Here is a 23,431-nt window from a genome sequence, read left to right on the forward strand (position 1 = left end):
AAATTGAGTTAGCCAACTAGCTCTCATGTGATAATGCTGCCTTTTTAATTATGTACCCTCAGTTGCTTTAGTTTGCAAGAAAAAAACAGATTTTGGAGAGCAACGGTCCAGAGAGAGGTTGGTGAGTTCTCTTTTTTTTTGACAGATTTTTACAGATTGAGTGATCCTGCTATCAAATGGGAGCTTTTAATTTTGCCATTCATTCACAATAACCAGTTTGTTGGCTGTCACGGTGGTACAATTAGTTCTCTGTTGTGAATAGATGGAGTTGAATGTTCACTATAGCTGCTGAAATCACTTTCTGCAAAAGTGTGATCTCTGAAAGAAAACAAATGCAGAACATGGTCTTTGGAAAGAACTTTGAAATGTTGGCAGATTCAAAGGTGGACTGGCTTTAACTTAATATTTACTTATCAAAGCACACGAGGACACATGGCACCAGAGCAGGGCAGTGGACAGTGTTTTATAGAGGCTTTCCCTGTCATAATCGAAATCTTGAAGATTTAGGAAATGTGCTATATAAAACTAAACCCGCCTATTATGACAACTTCTTTAAAGTACATATAAGGAAAAAAAACAGATAGATTTTCATTATCTCAGCTACCTTCCGTGACTTGATGCAGTCTCCCTGTGGATTCTTTTCTCCCTGAAAGGTTTACCCACACCAGAAGAAACCTAATGCTTCTGTTACCTAGACTCCGGCGCTGAGGAAAGACGTCCCAAAGGGGGTGTTCAACTTACAAGTCATTACTTGGTCATATCTTTTCCCACGGCAGCTCCTGAGCCATATGTCTCTCCAGGACAGTCTCTTACAAAGCATACAACATGAATTTAGAGCTGCTTAGTCAAGCTCAAAACACATGCTGCAGCTATCAAACCTAAACCATATCACATTTTAGGAGTCTGTTTGTGACACTGTAGGGTTCATGCAGTTTCCACATGGCAGAAATGTAGCTCACATGCTTGTAATATAGATAGCTGCCGGGCAGTAGTTTGAAAAATGTAATTATCATGAAACAAGGGAGAATAAAGCAGCCACTGATCAGTGCAAAAAGCTGCTTGAGGAGAGGGTTTTTGGAGGATGACGGACTAAGTTGCTGCTTTTATGCAGTAAGCTGCAGTGTGTCTGTAAAGACGCCGACAGCATAAAGCTCTGTTTCGGCCGTTGGAATGGCATTGTTGCTCCATTTAACAGGAAATTAGCTTCCAGCATGTGTCTGTGGGAAAACTGGAGCTGTGTGTACGTGTTACCTTGACAGCTGGTAGAGTAGAGCTCTGGTCTGTCGTTACACTCATCTGCAAAGTGGGGTCTATTGTGGACTTTGGCCAGTTGTGTTGACGACGGGGTAGTTTCTCAGGCTGACACGAGGTTAAGGAATGTAGCAGAACAATGGAGAATGATGAACTGGAAGGGCACTCTTCATTGTTGGTATGGTAGAAGAAACAAACGTTTGTTGTTGTTGTTTTTTTACAAGCATGGCATTTCTAGATTCCTGATTTCAAGCCTGATAGTTTCAGCTCATCAGGACAGGATGTTATTTACACTTTTCAAGGTGAGTAGCAGGTTATCTTTACTCTCACTTATTTATATTGACTCAGCTCTTGTCCTCATGTGTGACTGGCTGAAGGGATTCATTTTCATTTGCAGCTTCTTTTATATATACTGTGTATTGTTTATTATCATGGAAGGCCTCAGCTGACAGAAAATGAGGGAACCAGAGTCATAGAGTCATGTTGGACATTCTGAGAATCACAACCATACATTTAAACAAGCCCAGCGGGTAAAAGAAAGTAAAATGAGTGTTACAGAAAAGTCTACCTGTATATACAATGAGTAGATGTATGTAAAATGTTTAGTCAGCCAGAATTAAACTCTGCAGACTCTGACAATAGCAAAAAATAGAGGCATTAAGAGTAAATACAGGGTTATTGATACTGTAGTGGGCAGTAGTGCAATGAAGCTGAGAGCAATGAAAGTTGAATGAAATATTTTGGCTACAAGAGAATTTTTATCCTTAGGGTTGTCGTAACATTGACTTAAATATTGTCCACATTCTGGGTGTACAGAGTCAGGGGATTGTCTTACCTTGATCATTTTATATTAACATTTCCAGATGTTATTGAAACAAATGCCATGGCTTTTTGAGACTTCTGCTTTGTGAAGAAGTTTCGGTCCTTTCAGTCCTCGATGAGGCTTTGGCCACATCATCCATCCATAACTGATGAATATGATTCCAAACCTTTCATTTGGCAGAAAGGTTAGCACATGCAAAGCAATCCAGGGTTCATTTTTACCAATAAAATGTTTAACTTGTGGAGCAAAATGTAAATCCGTTTTCCGCCATGCTAGCGACACTTTTGCTTTAGCAACTGCAGTGAAAATGTTCTGCTTTATTGTACATGTCTTGTTCCCTGACATAGAATTCTAATAAGTTTGTTTGATTTCCTGACTGTTCATCAACTTTCATCACAAATGACAGACTTTTGTGTGACCCTTTGCTTTTCATCTAATGATAATACATTAATTTTTGATGAAACACCTGCAAAGCTATGACATACAAATCCACCACATCCACGTGTGTTTAGTGCTCAAACATTAACATGGTAAAAGTGTTAGCATATTGGAAGTGTTTAAACTCCAGTGCCTAATGTTCTTTACTACTTTTATACCATTTAGAAACTTAATATCAAGCTGAAAAGCAATATGTGCCTGCCCACAAGTTTTAAACTTGCATGACCTCTTTGATTTGTTTACAGCGTGGGCTTTATTGCAACAGTAAACACACCCAACAGTGATGTCACATGACCCAGAGCTGTTTCTGGCTGTGTGTGAATTACGCATGTGCGTAGGACGACATGTTTGTTTTATCTCAAATTCAAGTGACAGTTTTGATAATTGTGGGCTTCAAGACTGTCACACTGTGTAACAATCAACCTTCCACTCTTCAAACACAAGTGTGGTCAACATATAATTCCAAAGCACTGGTCAGTTGGCTCATTTGGTTAGAATATGACACTGCTAATGTTGAGGTAGTGGGTTGGATCAGTGGTTAGTCAGTGATGTTTCTTTTCCCACAGTTTCTGTGCAGTGTCTCTTAGAGTGGTTTTTTCCCTTCTATTCCTCCCTCAGCCGCCCCATTTTCTCAGCACTGAGTGTCTTTTAGTGTTTAAAGGTGTTATCGCCCATTATGTTGAGATGTGACGTGTGCATGGAGGTGAATGGTTTCATTGTGCTGCTTAGTTGTGTATCGTATGGCATTGCTCATATTTTATGATTTGCATGTTTACTTTCTGTTTTGAAATTAACAATGCAGCTAAGCTCCTTGAAGTAAAATAAGTTAAGGGTAAAAAGTAGCTTGTGTATGCAGGATATTATATAGTCTAATCAAATTGTGCAGATTAAATACTTTTGATATGTTGTCTCCATCACAACTCAAGTTCCTCCTAAAAATTCTCTAATGAAGAAATGTTGGTGTCCTATGTTTGGGACAGAAGAAACCTCAGGGAACGGTGTGTTTTTCACAGCAGAGCAATCATATCCAATAATACACTTGCGTAGTCCCTATTTCTCTTGCCTGTGGTGTAGCTGATCACAGACTGGTAAGATGACATAGGACACAGAGACGTGGAGATGGAGGGAGGGACTCGTTGAGGTTAATCATTTCTCAGTGTTGTTATGACGGTTAAGTGTAGGTAGTGTTCAGGCAGTAGTCTTCCTGCATGGTCTGAAAGCACAGCTGTACCTGGGTAAGTGCACCCATAGTGATACTTTTCACTGCATGTGGCATTTCCTTGGTTTTACATTTATTTTGACCAGGATTCTCAAAGTCGTGATCTCTTGTTATTGCACCAAGCAGTCATTTTAGCTGTTAGAGTTTAGCAGAGTTGTAACAGTTAAGTGAAACCGCTGACACTTCTTCTTTAGACCTACTGTAATTTTCTGTCAATGTTTGTAACACTGTGGTTGGTTGTAATTCAGACAAAGTAGCTAAGGGCAAAATTGTTTGAAACAGTTGATTTTTTTGTGTAAGAGAGTGGAATATGACAATAAATGCAACGTATATATATATATGACTATTTTGTAATTATTCTGAGCATAGAAAGTGGTCCTAGACAGACAATACTTCAGAGGAGTAGATACAGCAATAAGAAGACAGAAAACACGGCAAAGAGTCGATATTTTTGCGTAAAATGTTGACAATCATAATCAGTATCTGCATTTTTGTAGTGATTTTTTTACATTGTGCTATAACCTAAAAGTAGAGCTGACAGTAGTACAACTTTAACGGCATCATACGTATTACTTATCTTATCATAATCTAACTTATCCTATTGTTTATCTTTTAACTTCAATCAACCAAATGGATGACTATGCAACACATGATCAAGTTTTATCCCATGTTGTGCAGAGCAGTGCGACAGGAGCATTAGAAAAGCTTGGATTTAATTGTTTTAGTGTAAGAATGGACCTGTTAATCATTCTGAGCGTGTCCTTAGTTTTGGGTTATAATAATAATAATAATAATAATAATAATAATAATACATTTTATTTATAGGCGCCTTTCGGAACACTCAAGGTCACTGTACAGAGGAAACACAGATAAAACACATTCAAATATACAGTTTAAAACATAAGATTTTTTTTTAAATTAAAAGAAGAAAATTCCGTTATGTTTGTAGTTTTGGCGGGATGAGAGAGAGGTTTCCTGAAGTGAGTGCTCATAGTTCCTGATAATTAAGTGAAAAAGAGTTTCTGCTGCACGCTAAACAAACAGAAAGACAGCTGTCACTCTAAAGTAATGCTCTACAGTTACTCGTGTACAGTCATAGTTACTGCAAATGAAACGCTAAAATGATGCTCATGAACAACCAAATTCTGATGCTGATCATGCACTTTGTCTCATGCCCCATAAAGTTTCCATTGTGTACATTTGTGTAGGCTTTCTGTGAGGCTTTCAGCTGCTTCTCACAAGTTGTGCAGTTATCAGTGGTCGCTGGAGTGATTTGATCTCGATTTAGGATATATCTGTGCGCCATCATGGATGAACTTTTACATCCAGTGAGCATAGTCACGTGGGGATCCTGGAGCTTTAATAGCGAGGGTGCCGAAACTGTAGGCTGCGATAAATCCTTGAAGACTTTGGATGTACACCCTAAAATAAAAATGATATAGTTTGAACTGGTATTGGAAATAAGGTTATTCAGCACAGTAGCAGCACCCAGATCAATAATGAACACTTCTGAACAAAAGTCACAGTATTTTTTAATCAATTCGTTGTTGTAATTATTTATTAGCTATGATAACATTTTGATGTGTAATGTGTTTTGAAAAGAATTCAGTCCACAGCTGTAATTTTTCCTCCTCCAGACTCAGAGTCCTGCTGGTTTATATTCACATCTAATCAAGGACTCATTTAGTCTCCAGAACCCGAAAGAATGCTATTAAATGTAATTAACCTTGCTGGCTACTATTAGTAGCACATGAAATGTTTATTTCAGGATCTTTGTTCAAATTTCCTGGAACACAACTTCATAGAAAAGTTCAGTTGTCCTGTTTTTTTAACAAACGGTTTTAAGTTTGACAGTCCAACGCCCTGCAGTGCCTGTGTTGATATAAACTCTGCCACATGTGCACATTTGCACTTTACTGAGAGCAGCACTTTTCTGTTGGCCAGTGTTTCTGAGTGTTGCTGCTTTTGCAGCCACTAGGGGGCAGACTCAGTCTTTGCTCAGTTGTCTGATACACTTAGCCACCATTGTGGAATCCCACTTTGTACAAACCCAGACCATTTTGGTTTTTTTCCTGTTGTTGAAAAACTGGGTGAAAATCCAACACTTCACACTTTGATTGTGGCAAGATATCCCATACGTTTTGCATGTTATAAACCTAATTATGACTTGAAATGTTAATCCTAAACTTGTGACCGAGTCCTGATCTCTAATCCTGAGTGTTTTCGTGTTCATGTCTGCAGAGCACATCAGCACACAGAGGTTCTGTCATTTCCTTTTTCAAGCAGATGCTTCACTCAGTAGTTTCACAGATAAATTCCACTTCCCCATCCCTGCTAGGAAGCGTGTCTTATCTTTCTACAAAGATTCTGTGTAAAGTAAATGGCTCCTATCATACCCTCATCATGGCCCTGTCTTTTAAGGTTGCTGAAACTTGAACATGGGCAAACAGAATGACGACCAGGCAGACCATAAGATGGGAAACTTTGAGGAAAACGCTGGGAAGGTTAGTGTAATGAAGCCACTTAATTATTATTTATTCTTCTGACAAGACAGGTTCCAGATGATGTGATCCGATATCTCTTGTAATAAATTAAACTGGTTTCATGGATGGATTGCAGAGTCATCATGAGCAGCATGTAGGTCACAGCTGCTTTTGTGTCATACATTAACCTGTGATGTATGGCGTATCTATGACCATGATGTTTTTGTGTCTGTTCTCCACCTCAGTAAATATGTACATGACCTTTGTGATTTAGATATACACACGTGGACAAAATTGTTGGTACCCCTCAGTTAAAGAAGGAAAAACCCACAATTCTCACTGAAATCACTTGAAACTCACAAAAGTAACAATAAATAAAAATTTATTGAAAATTAAATAATCAAAATCAGCCATCACTTTTGAATTGTTGATTAACATAATTATTAAAAAAACAAACTAATGAAATAGGGCTGGACAAAAATGATGGTACCCATAACTTAATATTTTGTTGCACAACCTTTTGAGGCAATCACTGCAATTAAACGATTTCTGTATTTGTCAATGAGCGTTCTGCAGCTGTCAACAGGTATTTTGGCCCACTCCTCATGAGCAAACAGCTCCAGTTGTCTCAGGTTTGATGGGTGTCTTCTCCAAATGGCATGTTTCAGCTCCTTCCACATATGTTCAATGGGATTCAGATCTGGGCTCATAGAAGGCCACTTTAGAATAGTCCAACGCTTTTCTCTCAGCCATTCTTGAGTGTTTTTGGCTGTGTGTTTTGGATCGTTGTCCTGTTGGAAGACCCATGACCTGCGACTGAGACCAAGCTTTCTGACACTAGGCAGCACATTTCTCTCCAGAATGCCTTGATAGTCTTCAGATTTCATCGTACCTTGCACACTTTCAAGACACCCTGTGGCAGATGCAGCAAAGCAGCCCCAAAACATTACTGAGCCTCCTCCATGTTTCACCGTAGGGACAGTGTTCTTTTCTTCGTATGCTTGGTTTTTGAGTCTATGAACATAGAGTTGATGTGCCTTACCTAAAAGCTCCAGTTTGGTCTCATCTGTCCAAAGGACATTCTCCCAGAAGCTTTGTGGCTTGTCAACATGCATTTTTGCAAATTCCAGTCTGGCTTTTTTATGAGTTTTTTTCAGCAGTGGTGTCCTCCTTGGTCGTCTCCCATGAAGTCCACTTTGGCTCAAACAACGACGAATGGTGCGATCTGACACTGATGTACCTTGGCCTTGGAGTTCACCTTTAATTTCTTTGGAGGTTGCTCTGGGCTCTTTGTATACAATTCCAACGATCCGTCTCTTCAATTTGTCATCAATTTTCCTCTTGCGGCCACGTCCAGGGAGGTTGGCTACTGTCCCGTGGGTCTTGAACTTCTGAATAATATGAGCCACTGTTGTCACAGGAACTTCAAGCTGTTTAGAGATGGTCTTATAGCCTTTACCTTTAAGATGTTTGTCTATAATTTTTTTTCGGATGTCCTGGGACAATTCTCTCCTTCGCGTTCTGTTGTCCATGTTCAGTGTGGTACACACCTTTTCACCAAACAGCAGGGTGACTACTTGTCTCCCTTTAAATAGGCAGACTGACTGATTATGAGTTTGGAAACACCTGTGATGTCAATTAAATGACACACCTGAGTTAATCATGTCACTCTGGTCAAATAGTTTTCAATCTTTTATAGAGGTACCATCATTTTTGTCCAGGCCTGTTTCATTAGTTTGTTTTTTTAAATAATTATGTTAATCAACAATTCAAAAGTAATGGCTGTTTTTGATTATTTAATTTTCAATAAATTTTTATTTATTGTTACTTTTGTGAGTTTCAAGTGATTTCAGTGAGAATTGTGGGTTTTTCCTTCTTTAACTGAGGGGTACCAACAATTTTGTCCACGTGTGTAACACTGATTTTTGTCCTGCAGCCCACACGGAGACCGTCTTCATTGTTTGTGCTAAAGTCACATCAAAATGAAATTTAAATATCACCAGAAAACTGAACTGATGAGATAATAGCAGCAATTAACAGATCAAACATGATATAAAGTATGCAATACAAAAAAGACACTCAGTCAAGTAAATGGTAAGATTTATTTATAATAGTAATATTTATAATTGTACACAAAATGTCTCACTTCTGTTTATATTTTTGGTTTATTGGCGTCTTTAAATGTTTATCAGTGATAACTCCCTAATAAATCGATAGGTGGACAGTGTTCACTTATCCTCATCTGCCCACCATGAGTGAGCCACTGTGTAAACATCAGCGCTGCTGCTTTGGTCTCGCCGCTTTTCCGGCGCCAGTTTCATTGATAACATCTGACTAGTCAACAGTAAAGCACCTGGAATGCACTTTTCATTTGAGCCAACTGAGCAAGGTCCCAGCAAAGATATTTACATACAGCTTCATCTGCGTTTAGTAAACTCTAAGTTGAAAAACTGCTGTCAAGAAGGGGTACAGTGCCTTCATGCCTGTCTACCTATATTCTTCAGGCACAGTGAGACATATAAAATGCATAGAAGCATAAACTATCATCATGTAAGAAATATTTGCCTCTGTGAGTTGTGATGGTACCAAATTTACTCTCTGCAAAGGTGTTGTAGAAGCCAATCCAGTGTCCAAACATTTAGTTAATTCACTTAAACATGAATTAATTTGACTCTTGAACACTGAATTGATATGAGTTTGCCTTACTAGCGGGGCTCCATGGACAGAGGATGTTGGGGATTTGAAGCCCCATGAGGAAAATGTTTAGTATGTTTTATTGTTCTGTATAAATAAAATGGACTTGTCTCCACTACTAAAATTTTTGCTCATTGAAAAAAGTATTTACATCCAGATTACAAGTCATATAATCACTAACTGTACAACTGGTTTCTCTAAGAAGTTCCTTACTGTGATTTTGGAATTAATGACTATAATGGAAGTTACCTCTTTTTTTTTTAACTTAGAAATATTGAAACATCTCTCTTAACAATGATTTTTCCATGAATTTAGGGAGGTATTCAATGTGCCTAATAAGAAAACAGGATGTGGTTTCTCTCTTCCCCGTAGTGTCACAGTTGACAAAGTGAGCTACAGCTATTGACTGCCACAGAGCCCTCGTCGGAGTCACGTGGTAGAAGAAAAAACAACCATGTGGAAATTCATGCTCATAGATTGCTTAACTGTGCAGAGTGACTGCACAATGATTGCTAAACTGAGCACATGGCCTTACATGCCATGAACCGATCCAACATTAGGAGGAAGGTCACACATTTCCATGCACCTCTGTCCTGTTAATAAACTGTGCATGTGAACCAGTTTGTGTATTAAAAATCAAAGATAAAGTGATGCAGTGATCAAACAGGAGATTAAAGTGCCTAAGGTTGAGTACAGCTCATTCTGTTGTTCTGTTGTGTGTTCCCTGTACTGTGCACTCAGGTGTGGTTTGGTTTATTATTTTCATATCATAAAAAAATACCAGGCCAACACTCCCTGCTTTTATCTGCACAGGACTAGATCCTACATAGCAAATGGCAAATACCTGGATTCTAATTTCTTTTCTAACTGTTCTTAGAAGGGTTCCAGTATACAGACCTCCATAGTCTCAGCCATGTTGTGACCTCCTGATGCACACTCTCATGTCTTTCTCAGTCTGTAAGATTAGCTTTAAGCCGATTCGTTGGAATCCTTTTCCATGCATAGCAACCATGGTAAAGCAGATGCTGCAACATTTATGCAAATGAGAAGAGGAACTCCACTGGGCCAGAGCTCTGCAAGGACGGATTTCACAAGCACATTTTGCAATTATATTATCACTGGTGAGCTTTCACCTTTTCAAAATGGAATACAGATATATGGGAAGATTTAACACAGCCTATACTTGACATTTCCTTATAGGCTGTTGATGGATTTCTTCCAAGTTTGTTAAAAATAAATACAGATACTCTGGTTAAATAGCTTGCAGTAGCAAACTGCTTATCTCCTTTCACTGAGATGTGTTTCCTTTTAGTTTATTTTTTCAGAGGATTATTTAGCAGCTCAAATCAGATTACCAACTCCTAAGTGCCCCATTCATTTCCTGAGCACGTCAAATTGAGTTTCTTATCACCGATCGATGCTGATGATCTGATCGCACATTTTATAAAGTTAAGATGGAGGTGCTTTCAGTCAATTGTACCTTTTCTTCCCTCTCTATCAGTAGCAGATACGAATCGATGCTTTTCACTGTGACGTCCAGTCCTTAAAATTGGCTTCATTTTCTCCTCTTTTACATTTATGACTTATCTACTATTCTTTCCCTTCTGACTCTTCCTTGCATCAGCTCCTCTCCATTTGGTCCTTATGTACCGGATCATGTAGCTGTCTCAAACTGCTGCTATGTCGTGTTGGTGAAATACTTCAAAAACTTAATTTTGGTCTCACTAACTAATGTATGATGCACACATATTAAAGAAAGTGTTGATTGTTTTTCAGGGGAGAGGGTGACTTAGAATGATTACAGCTGAATCTAATCCCTTTAAGACTTTAACTTCACAATTTTGTCCAAGGTGTTACTATATGATGTTCCACTTATGAAAGGAAAATTACACTTTCAGAATTAGTTTTCCTAAAAATGAAACAAACTCCATGAACTCAGCAATACTGCTTTGAATTTTTGTCCTCATATCATATAACAAGATTATACTGTGACGCTGTATTTAAGCCCAGTGGTACTTTGACCCTAATTCTAAAGTCTGCATGCTTTTAAATTTCTGACACTGTATTTTGGATCGTCTCCAAACTGGCTGACAGTGGATGTGTCTAATGGTGTGATCTTGGGCTGATGTTTTGGAGTGATGACCAAAGTTTTCTGTACAACTGTAAACTTCTGTTTGCTGTAAACTCCCATCTCAGACAGCCAGTTTGAGAATGTTTGTTTAGTACGTCCAAGTTTTCCAGTTTTCCCATAGTAATATATAACAACTACTGTCTAGATCAGGGGTGTCAAACATAAGGCCTGCGGGTCCAAACCAGAGAGTGAAAATGAATACTTACTGTGAAAATATTTAAAGATATTGAACATTGTGCAATATAATGTCAATCAGAAGCTTCAGTATGACAGAGTCTGGTTCAATGGAACCCTGTTTTTCATGCACTGCCACAACTTTTCTATATTTTTTTATGTAGAAATGTTACACATTTACAAGGCAGGTCGATAACGGACCCTTTTTCTTAATACTTCCTACTTTAATTTGTGTCGTGCATGAGTTCAGATGGTCAGGATCACTACAGAGATGCGGGAATGAATATAAATTTAAAATAATTTCTAGACCTTGACAAGTTGTTTTGATCATAAAGTAAAATACTAGATCGTTCACGTCCACATACTTGTGACTAAATGTTTTGTGCCTTTGTAGACACACTGTGATCTGTAAGTTGTGATACATAAATGATAAACAAGAGGCATAATACTGTTAAAATGTAACTTATTTTTCTTAAGAAATTTCAGGTTGTTCGTAATGTTCTGTAAAAAGATAGCTCATTAAATATGAACATTGCCAGAATGTACTTTTTTTTACAGTAAAACAAAGGGAAGGATTTGGAATTGTCTTTGTTTCTTGGTTATTGCTTTAATTTGACTGGTCCTTTCCACTTGAGATCAAATTGGACTGAATGTGGGCCCTGAACCACTTTAAGTTTGACACTCCTGGTCAAGATCACCCTCATATCTGGTACATGCAGCCCCCAGAAGATGACTCCTAGTAGTTCGTCATTCCTTAACCGTTTGTCTGTTATTGCAATGAGCCCAATGTTTCTACCAATCAATCAATCAATCAATCAATCAATCAATCAATCAATCAATCAATCAATCAATCAATCAATCAATCAATCAATCAATCAATCAACCAAAGTTTATTTGTATGGCCCTTTACAACAGCCCAAAGGGTGACCAAAGTGCTTCACAATAAAAATAAACAAGAAAATGATTAAAAAACATGACTGTAACTTAGAACAGGACAAACAATCACACTTGCACTCACACCTACGGGCAAATCTAGAATAATCAATTAACCTCAGCATATTTTTGGACTATTTTTATACTATTTTGCTTATGCACAAGAAATATAAAAATCACAACACACTGGTGCTCCCCAGAGTAAAAACTCTTTCAATTATTACTCTGCACCGTCTTCTGGCCTAAATGTCAACTTTGCACACAGGATATGTCATAATGAAATCACGCCATAAAATCTGTTAAGCACTCTCATCCTCCTGAGGGGAATCAGGGTTTAAATTTAATGACTCTGTGGCCTTTCCTCTTGTGCCACCCTGAGGATGAAGGTTCTGATTGTAACCCCTGATGTACTGAAGCTCTCACAGTAGCAACTCTTTCTGTTTGTGTTGTGTCCTGCTGCTTTCTATTATGGACTTCAATTAAATGCTTTAGGGGCTTCACACTTTTAGTCTTCTGATCTTCCAATTCCAAGCATCCTTTGAAGCCAATCTGAAATCTACAGGGAGGTGACAAAAGGAAAACTTGCACGCCCGACCCAACAGCAGCTACTACTTTTTTGTATGTGACATTTTACAATTAGAGTTTGCAAAGTGCTTTACAGACTATGTTTAAAAAAAAAAAAAAAAAAAAGATACTCAGGAAGAACCTTGAAGGACAGAAGGCTGGTCCTAACATTGTGAAAGAGAATAAACTGGTATAACAAGACCAGATAAAATAATAAAATGCCACATTCAAGTAAGGGAAGGAACAAGTTGAATAAAAGAAAACAGAGGGTAAAACCATAAAAACAAGGCTCAAAATGACAACAACGGTAGCAATAAGTAAATAAACGAAATGAAAGGAGAATTAAATGAACAATTAAATATAAAAATAAATAACAATTGTAAATAAAATGACAAATAAAAATAGAAATAGATGACATCACATAAAAGCAAGCCTATGAAGACGAGTTTTGAGAAGTGATTTTAAAGGGAAGGACCACTGCAAATCAAAGGGACATAAGGTGCACGTACTGGTACACTGATACGCATGCGCAACAGAAAGCAGGAATGCTTAATGTCACCTGTGTCATGGCACGCGTGCCTGAACGTCAGGTAAGGAAAATGCGCAGCGGGCTGGAGCTAAAGATGAACTAGCTGAAATGTTGTGCAAGGTTTGCGGCTTCCCTCCACATCTAGCAAACATAACAGGTGCGTTTTGTAGAATTTTAATCATCTAGTTTTCGACAAGGTTGTGTAACTGGACGACAAAGTTGGTCGCAGTTTGCACAGACAAGGCTGCTTTAGTCGTCGGTGAGTACAAAAGTATTGTTGCAGTATTGTCGTATTGACGGCTGCTAGCTACTGCCGCTCTGGTGCACATTCTGGAGAACCGCGCAAAATCAGCTGATCCGTGAGACGTTCAGGCTCTCCGCGATCAAACTTATGCAGTTTTGTTTAGAGAAACGTGGAGCAAAAAAAATTAATAAAAGCACTGCTGTGCTGAAAAAGTTGAGTATCAAATATCAGACTAACGCCTTTAAAGGTGTACTTTGCTTTTCAGGAGAAAGATTGTAGATATTTAGCTAGTTAACATATTTAGATAGGATGTGCCCAGTCTGATTCACTGGGTGTAGACGACATTGCATCACTTCTGTGAAAGTGGATGTGTTTCATAGTATCTAAATCAGGGGAATCAAACCATTTTAGCTCAGAGGCCACATACAGCCCAATTTGACCTCATGTGGGCTGGAACAGTAAAATCATAGCATGGTAACCTATAAATAACTCAGAATGTTTTCCTTTGTTTTAGTGCAAAGAGTACAAGTACATTCTTCCCATTTAATAAACCATCTCTTTACAAAACATAATAGCAACCTGCATTTTAGAAAAAAAAAAAGTGCAATTTCAACATCATTATACCTCAGTGAATCGTCACATCCGCATTACAACTTACACTTCAGAGTGTGTCTACAAAGGCACAACACATTTAGTCACAAGTACCTGGAACTGAACAATATAGTATTTTACTTTATTGTCAAAACAACTTGTCAAGATCTAGTTAAATTTTAAATGTACATTCATTAACACATCTGTGTAGTGAGCCTGACCACCTAAACTGATACACTGTTGAGGAAGAAGGTTATGTTATCAGCCAGCCTTGTAGATGGATAACATTTATACATAAAAAGATACTGCACAATGTTCAGTGTCTTTAAATATTTCCACAGTACCTGTTCATTTTCTCTTCTGTAATTTTTACTTTGCAAAGTCATCCCATGGGCCAGATTGGACCCTGTGGTATGTTTGACACCCCTGATCTAAATGCACTGCATGGAGGCGTGAAACACTCTTAAAAATATCAGTGCAACTGGCTAAGAATGATCAAAGTGATCTGCATCATATCTGTGCTGGACGTTTTCAGTGTTTTCTGGTCAACATGCTTGACATAGGCAGCATTTTGAAGACCACATCTGTTAGGTTTAGAAGTTGAAGCTGGACATTGGAGAATGAGGTCATGGTGGCCTTTGGACAGTTTGGCCACTACAGGACAGACAGTGTTTCTGATGCTGACTGGGACAAGACAAACTTAGTCAGGAGGTTAATTTAACGGCTTGAAATCAGACGTGACTCACAGTTCTTGTGATCATTTCTTAGTTTGTGATCCTTCAGCTTGGCCTCATGAATTAGAAGACCTCCACCGTTTAGGCAACAGTTTCGACCATTCTTCAGAAATATAAGGTACTTTACAACTTCACAGAGGCACCACTGTGAGAAAATGGAGCAGGAAAGCGCTTAGCAGTGTCTCACTTGGTCCAAATAATAAATACAAGCAATCCAATGCTTTATTTCAATATGAACAAGGTGCTTAAATTGCCCCCTCTCTGCCTTTGAGCAGTGCAAAACTCCAAAGAGCATTTTCACATCTCATCATAACAAAAAATAAGTACAGATCTAGTCTGTTTGTCTCAGCACTGATGCACATTAGCCTGTCAAAGAAGACCACACAGACATTTGACCCCAAGCCAGCAGGTGACCCATGGATGGAGACCGTAAGATGCATCTGCAGCATCTTAACTTCTACCATACAGGAAGCTGAAGCACAAGACAGTGAGTTAGACTGCACGTATTACATATGAACTGAGTACTAAATACCATCTCCTGGTACTTACCTGAGTAACCCACTAAACAAGTTATGTGCACTCTTGTCTTTTGCTGTTATCAGATTTCAACCTTAATACTACTACTGAAAAACACCGTCATCATAATTAAAACACTGAAATGAGGGAATGTCTTTTGGAAGAATGGTGTTACTCCCTCTAGTAGACTTACAGAGACTTATGGATTTAATCTGAAGGTTTAGTTGTTTTCTTTAATGTGTCACCCGTCTTGGCAATTTCATCACACATCTTTCAAAAGATCTTGTATAACATCTGCCTTTGATATGTCCTCCATGAGTCTTTTCTTTACTCCCGCATGGAACAGAGCTCCACCATGAGCTCATCACAGTAGTGTTTGTTCTTGTGTTTTAAGCATTGACCTTCTCAAGGGTAAAATGAAGGGAATAACCCACTTTCTTGGCCTAAATACCTGGACTTCTTTATAAGGTCCTCTGCGTTGAATTCCCTCGGTTCGGTCTGACCTTGACATTGATCCACGTCAACGTAATTGCCACTGACAAGGCCTGTGTTTGTATTACTACCATGAATCTGTGTGTTGTGTTTTCTCTCTCCGTAGCAGACAGTCACAGGATGCCTCTTCAGCGCAGCCTTCTTCGGGGCCCTGGGCTCGTCTTTCCTTTATGGCTACAACCTCTCTGTGGTCAATGCTCCTGCTGTGGTGAGTCAAACTGTTTGTTGTAAGGGAACCATAGGCGTCAGTTTAGGGGGGAGGGTGGGGATGTGTCCCCCCACTTTTTGTCAGGGGTCATTTTGTCTCCGACACATTCAAATTCTTCACATGTAAGCCGTTGTAAACCCAGTTTTTTTCAGTAGTATAGAAAATTCCGACGCTCCTGAACGCACCATCCGCACTCAGCCGAGAGTTGCACAGACATGCAGCACACCTTCGTGAGGTTAAAAAAAACCCCGTGCAGATGCTAAATTTGCGCCGTGCCAAGTGGAAGCTCCGACCAGAGGCGTGCAGGGGCAAAATTTCGGCCCGAGAGAATTAGTACTATAGCGGCCCACAGACCCCTCTACCCGCATGTACCGATAGCTCAACAGGTTGAGCCTCTGCCTTTTGTGCGTTGGTTCTGAGTTCGAGCCCAACTTGTGGCATTTTGCCGCCGTTCTTCGACATTTTCTCAAAGTGCTGTCTTACCAATGACACGGACGCATATGAGAAAAGCAGGCGTGCCTCACCAATGCTAAACTTTGATCTCAAGTAGAGGGCCACAAAATATCGTCCCACGGGCTGCAGTTGTTATTATTATTATTATTATTATTATTATTATTATTTTATTATTATTTTATGACTGGAGCGGCCCAACAATAAAGCGGCCCACCGGGGATATCCCCGGTGTTCCCGATTACCCAGCACGCCACCCAGGGTGTGCATTTCCATCTGACAATGGCTGTGGTCTCCACCCCCTCCCACTTTTAAAAACAAACTGACGCCCTTGAAGAGAACCAGCATTGATTTCCATTTGCACCACTAGAAGTCAATATATATTCATTCAGAAGGTCATTCAGAACCAGGTTTTTATATTGTTATAATTGATCGAATGAGAATTTAGTGATGACAGATTCTTAATTGTCTGCCGTTTTGATTGTCTGAAATGCACACAGTTTGTCAGATTTCACTAACAGATACTGTTGTGCTGAACACCATAACAGGGCTTTTTTCTTTTCTTTTATTTGCTATGTTTTTACTGGGGTGAGATAACATTCTGTTTGCCTATCACGATGTATGCCATACAACACGTATCTAGGGAGATCTGTTCTGCTAGGTTAATGGTTTCACTGTTTCTCCATTTGCACATACATTTAACAGAAACAGGTGAACCTCAGCCTGCTGTGAAGCCAAATACATATTATACCACATATACATACTATATAGTAGTTCTTTTCAGAAATGCCACAAAAACACATAAACAGAGGGTCCTGTCAGTTTACATTCAGTAAACCTGTAGGTTAGTGAAATATGTGGTTCATATTCTATATTTAGATGTACACTTTGTTGCTCCAAATGATTTTCACCCCATATTCATATTAAAATGGAAGAACTTTTGATCTCAAGGTTTCCTTCTCTTTTTTTTTGAGTAAAAATACAGTCTGAGGTTTTTGCACCACCCTCATATTTGTTGTGATTACATATGAAGTTTCACACAGGCAATGAGGCCAATGTAATTAAAATGAATATGCGTTTACTGAGAGGACACAGCAAAGGGCCTCCAATCCAAAGAAATCTTTAGAAAAGAGAAGCTATGTGTGTTCAGCGTTTCTTGGACCAGATGAGACATTTTCACAGCCAGTCAATCACCCTTTGATTGTTGCAACTGAAACTGAAATTTTCCAATAGCTTTTATGTACCAGTCCACTTATTTGCTGCCACTTTTGGATGAGAAACCACTTTTTCAGAGGTCATGCTTTCCAATCTGGCCACGTGTTTGTTCAGAGGTAATAAGATGCCTCGAGGGTCGTTCAGTTAGTATTCATACATTACAATCCTCAGCTCTGTGGTTGCACATGTAAGTGCAGGGAGTAATGTAGAAGACACAGAAGGTGGGTTTCAGCTTTTACTGGAAAATTACTGGAAATAAGCATTCAATTATGTCCCTTTTGGTCTAGAAGAGTGCCACTGGTTGTGGCTACAGCATGAGTAGGTGCTACTTAAGCTGTTTCTCCTCAGCACAAGTCTGTAGAATTGCAGGTAGAACGATAATGGAAGAGCTGGTTCTCTCAGCTCTCTCACCAACCATTGCCTTGGCTGATGGATAAAAGCTATAACTGGGACTGTGGCTGTAGCCATGGCGTGGCTTTGGCTGGCCTGATTCTAGCTTTGACACATTCATTTATATTGTGTTTAACACTAACTGCAAGCTACATGCTGGGGCAGTGAAATAAAGTGGTTGGGCTGACTGAGCGATGAACAGTTCTTTCTAATTAAATGTGAATTGGAGCAAATTAATGATGGTTATTACATGAAAAGAAATGGCAGAAAATTTTGTGTTTTCTTTTCTATTGTATATGGCAATTTCAATGTAAAGTATAAGAACCACATCAGACAATCACGTCAGTCTTTATAATGACGTCATACTGAAATGTTTTACAGTTAGTTGCTTTATTGAAATATAAATGTTGTTATCACACTGCAGAGTTTTTGCTGTGTGTTGTCACAGTATCATTAGTGCACTGAGAAAGGATCATAGCACCCAATAGAAGTGACTACAACCTTGTGAAATGTCACTTGAAGCTCAACCGATTCAAAATCATATCACCTTTCAAAAGCTGCAGAATTTCTAAGTTGCCGAGCAGATCATTTACTCCCATGAATAATCAAAAATGAAAGATTACATTGCAAATGCAGGCCCCAGTGTAGAAACTCAAAGCAACAAAAGTGAATAGACGTGATCAGGTTGGAGGTAATGGTGACTCAGGGGTTAAGACATTGGGCTGTAGGGGAGCTAACTCTGTGCTGGGATAATGAGATAATGAGAGATATTAAATATGGAAACAAATTAATTAATTAGTAGCTGGCAGACACACCAATTACAAAATCTGTCATTACTGAGCAAACTGAATATGCCTGTGATTTCTAATAAGCCAAACAGCATGAACATGACCCCCAGAACAGTCTTAGTTTTGGACCTTTAAGCTGTGTGTATCTGCATGTTGGCATCATAGCTTCAGATGGAAAAAATTGCCACAGGAAGTAAAAAAGTCTGAAAGAAACAGACAGAAGAAGATCGATAAATGACTAAAAACATGCAAAAAATCCCACTAACAGCAGTAATAAGGAGATATAGAATGAGCCATAATACCACCAATCAGAGCTTTCTAAAATGATGCCACAGCAGTGCATTACCTGCACAATCCAACTCTGAAAAGAGATGGGCTTATGCTTTAGACTTGGCACAAGGGTTATAAGTGGAGACTAGAATTTTTTGTGACAGCCCAGTCTAGACAATATGAAGGGCTCTGTTAACTTCTATGGATGGTAACCAAATGGTCTGTGGCACCAAATAGCAAGATTAAACTTTGCTAAAAATAAAAAAAATAAACATGAAAAGAAGCCTGAAAATACTGGAAACATATCTTTTGTTCAGACGAGGTCAAGAAGAACGCATTTGTCTTAGATGGAGTCCAGCATGTCTGACATGAACACAGTCAAGTCTACCACAGTGAATGCATAGTCCTGACAGTGAAGCACACATGCTGGAGTGCGATAATTTGGGGCTGCATGAGAGCAGAACGTGTTGGAGAGATGATTACTGATGGCACCGTGAATGTCTGTTGATAAACCAAAATACTGGCTGACAGGAGACTCTCACTCTGCAAGCTTGGCAGAAAAGGAATATTGCAGCAGGATGATGATCCAAATCAAATAAGAATTTATAAGGAAAAATAAAAGTGAAAACTATGACGTGGACAAATATGTTGCCTTCAGGGAATTTTTGAGAGAAAAGTAGAACCCCTCCAACAAAGAGCAGCAGAAAAAAGCCTCCGAAGAAGGGTGGAATATCTGAGCTGAAATTGTCTAAAATGTTCAACACTAGTGTCTTCCATGCCAACGAGGACTGAGTCTGTCATCAGAAATGAAGGTGGGCCGGCGAAGTATTGATAAATTAAGAGTTTCTGATATCAGTAAGTGTAAGAATAACTTTTGCTACATCAGCTTCCAACTGTCAAGCCTGTATTTTTAATGTAGTACATCTAAACTGTTAGACTTTAATTTTTACATAAGAGAGAATACCTTACTGTTTAATTTAAAAGCAATGCAGTTACTGAGAGGTGACATTGAACTGACATTGTGCTGGGCTCTACTGACCTCTGTTACCTCCTGTATGTTAAAAGCATGTGTGTGTGTGTGTGACCCTCAACTTATGTTGCCAGCAGCTTTCATGCTCTGAATCAGATCCAGTAACGGATGCCATTTTCTCAGTGGAATCACAAGAGACCAAACAGAACAGTGGGGTTCTTCTTTTAATTAAATCTTCTCTGTACGAGATGAGCCTAGCAGACACTATAATGCTAGTCATGATTGGAGAGATGGATTCTGCTAAGAAAAGAGGGATGAAAGGGATCGAGAGGAAACCTTGCAGCTCTGACCTCTGAGTCTAACTGGTTACAGTGTGATCCAGGATCAGTACTGGTTTGCTCTTATGTTCTGCTATATATTATTTATCGTCCAGAACCATATATTTTCTCATCAATGTGTGCCCATTATCTACAATTATAGGCAAGTGACAGTGAAATACAAGTGTTCAGAAAATGCCTTCTATTAAAATTCAGCCTGCAGGTCAGGATCATTATGATCAAAAGCATCACTGGGACTAATATGTATCAATAGGCCCTCAGTGACACACAACGGCCTCAGTGTTCTCACTAAGTGTCCATTTTCTTTTGGCTATGCTTCCTTGAATTACAAATATGTATAAGAAGCCAATGAAGAAATCCTTTTCTTCTGCAAAACACATTCATTTCTGTCCTGTAGTAACCACCATAGCGTTCCCCAAGTGCTTTATTGTGTTTAAACACTGTACCTGAATGACCTCTCAGATGTCCCGTAAATTTTTTTCTGACAGCTTATTTATGGGCATTTAAAATGGAGTCTTCTGTATATCCTCTCTCTGTACTCGAGGCTCAGACTTTATTAGACACTAAAATGGGTTATTGTATTTTCCCCCTTAAGTGCTGATTTTCACACTGAACTATTCAATTTGAAAAATTGAAGCAGCTCACTCTTCTTGGTGCTCAGAAATACAGAACAAAATATTCCTTTTCGCTTTCATTCTTTCCTCCATTTTAATATTTTGGTTAACAATTTCCATTACTGCATGGAAACAATGGTGTTGTTCAAGATTTAAGAAAAAAACAACTTTGTAGAACATAAAAGAATGCAGTGAACCAAAAGACGAAAGAATTTTGAAAAATCTATTAAAACTGCCCTTCTCGACGCAGTAATCTGAGGCCAGGATCATCTCTCTCTCAGCTACTGTTCCAACTAACTCTGCAGGTTATGTGCGTGTTAAGCCGTTGCTCATTATTCATGCTCCTTCATAGTTCTGCCCGCTAATGCAGTGCTGCTTTCCCTATAGGGATCCGCTCCTGCTGTATTCATACAAAATAAATCATCAAGCATCTCGTGTCTTTCACTGTATGTTTTCCAACTATGACCGTTGGTGAACTTACTGGACTGTATCCTCTAAACCTGAGCTCAGCTGTAAATGAATGGCAGAAAAAGAGAGGTTGACCGCGATGTCAAAGTTTATTACAGTGCTTGCTCCATTTTACAAAGGGCTTAATCAACCCCTTTAATAACACTCTGCTAAAACCGCAATTATGTCTGTTCAGAGGCTATGAAATAATTCAGTCTTCTCAGTGCAGAGCAGGACTACCTCGGCCACGATCCAGATACAAATGTGAGCAAAGGAATGTAGCATGAACTGTAAATACTCTGCAGTTTTTAAGATATCAGGCAATAAATATGTGATTAGACACTTGTTTTAGACCAGCGGCATGCATTCTGGCTATCCACTGAAAAAGATGGGACAATACCACTTGCTGTCCACTTAATCTTAATTCGGCTTCCAATCAGTGGAGAGATGATGGGAATTTGGCCATTAGGCACCACTAGTTATTCTTCTGCAGAAATCCAATTTATCCAGCTGAACATCTCTTCACAAAGCAATTTTCTTGGCTTTCACTGGGTTTCTAATCAGCTTTTTTGCATGCACACACATGTATGGGTTCACAGGGTAAACATCGCTGTGCAGGAGGATAAAAGGGAAGATCATTACTCACAGTAATAAATCCTTGTTTCCATTTACGCTTAATTACATGTTCTAAATTATATGAACTCTACAGTAAGTAATCTGTATGCACTCGGCGTCGCGTATGACACCACAATTTTATCCCACATCTTATCTTCTATTCACAGTAATGGCTGGGTAGGCAGTAGGTAAGCACAGTTTAAACGATTTTGCACTTTAGTTGTCCGGTATCTTTATCTTTTTGTCTACATGTAGCATATTCATTGTGCTTAGAGGAAATGATGCAAGTCAGGGACGAATTTTCGAGGAAATTCTGGGAACAAATTACTGATTAAGCCGTTGTATGTTTGTAGAGAGTGATAAAGTAGTATTTTTGGTAAATGTTTACTTATTTCACGTGAATTGGCTGATCTGCCGGTAAAGTACAGAGGAGGGTGAAAACCATGTAGAAGCAGCAAAACAGGAACGCCTTCCCTCCTCCTTTTCTGGTTTTTGCAAAAAAGCAAATCGTATAGAGCTCTGAAGTCATATCGGGTATTCTTTCGTCCAGTGCTAAACAAAGTTGGCACTGCTTATTCTTCTGCATGATGCTTGCAAGCGCAGCCTTATTACTCCTGAGCCACAGCAAATGAAGATTTGGGACGATGAGAAAAGAGCCATCTCTGTGTTCAGCGTCATCAGGAGCATCACCTGTGAACATTTTCTTATTTAATTATTTTTTTTGATAAGTCCCTGTTGTAAAATGAAAGATTTAAATAAAATACAAGGATGTTTTGTTTTGATGGTCTGTGATAAGGACACTTCAGGAAAAACTTGAGTGCTTTGAGACAATTGCAGATAATTTCCAACACTTACTGATAGTACTTCAATACATTCATTCTCTTAATGCAGCCACTCAGTTTGCCCTCTGGTGTTACCGGATCATATTTTGAAGTGTTAAGTGTTTGTAATTATGTTTAATGAGTTGAAATTAGTTTTTACAGCAACATGAAAAACTACACTATATGCAGAGCAGTATTAGTACATGAAGGCACTAAAACCGACTTTAATTTGTAAATTGCAGTACATGTTAATACACTAAAATGAGTAGGAGCTACTTGGTATAATTTAGTTCTCCTTTTCATGTTATAACTTGACAGACTTTGTCATAAAGCCAGTCTGAACAAATCAGTGTAAACCTAGATATGATGCACTTAATATCTGATATGTGTGCATTCTTATTTGCATAATGGCAGGTTGTCATCATGAATTTTGAGATGGAAGAGTTTTTTTCACATTTGATCATGTATCTTTATGACACATTTGAAAGA

General features: G+C 38.8%; 1 protein-coding gene across 2 annotated transcripts in view; it reads left to right on the forward strand.

Moving 5' to 3' along the window:
• Positions 1–3,669: 3,669 nt before the first annotated feature.
• slc2a9l2 (solute carrier family 2 member 9, like 2) overlaps positions 3,670–23,431 on the forward strand; it is a 120,275-nt gene continuing 100,513 nt past the window's right edge. Inside the window, exons 1-3 of one of the 2 annotated variants that reach the window (XM_051948363.1) lie at positions 3,670–3,747; positions 6,153–6,235; positions 15,926–16,024. In XM_051948363.1, coding sequence (XP_051804323.1) covers positions 6,170–6,235; positions 15,926–16,024 — 165 coding nt within the window. In that variant the 5' untranslated portion in view covers positions 3,670–3,747; positions 6,153–6,169. Of the gene's footprint in view, positions 3,748–6,152; positions 6,236–15,922; positions 16,025–23,431 lie in introns of both variants that reach the window. The other variant, XM_051948362.1, reaches the window with a different exon arrangement.

The sequence above is a fragment of the Acanthochromis polyacanthus genome, chromosome 5 (assembly GCF_021347895.1).
Source record: "Acanthochromis polyacanthus isolate Apoly-LR-REF ecotype Palm Island chromosome 5, KAUST_Apoly_ChrSc, whole genome shotgun sequence".
NCBI classification, from domain to species: domain Eukaryota; kingdom Metazoa; phylum Chordata; class Actinopteri; family Pomacentridae; genus Acanthochromis; species Acanthochromis polyacanthus.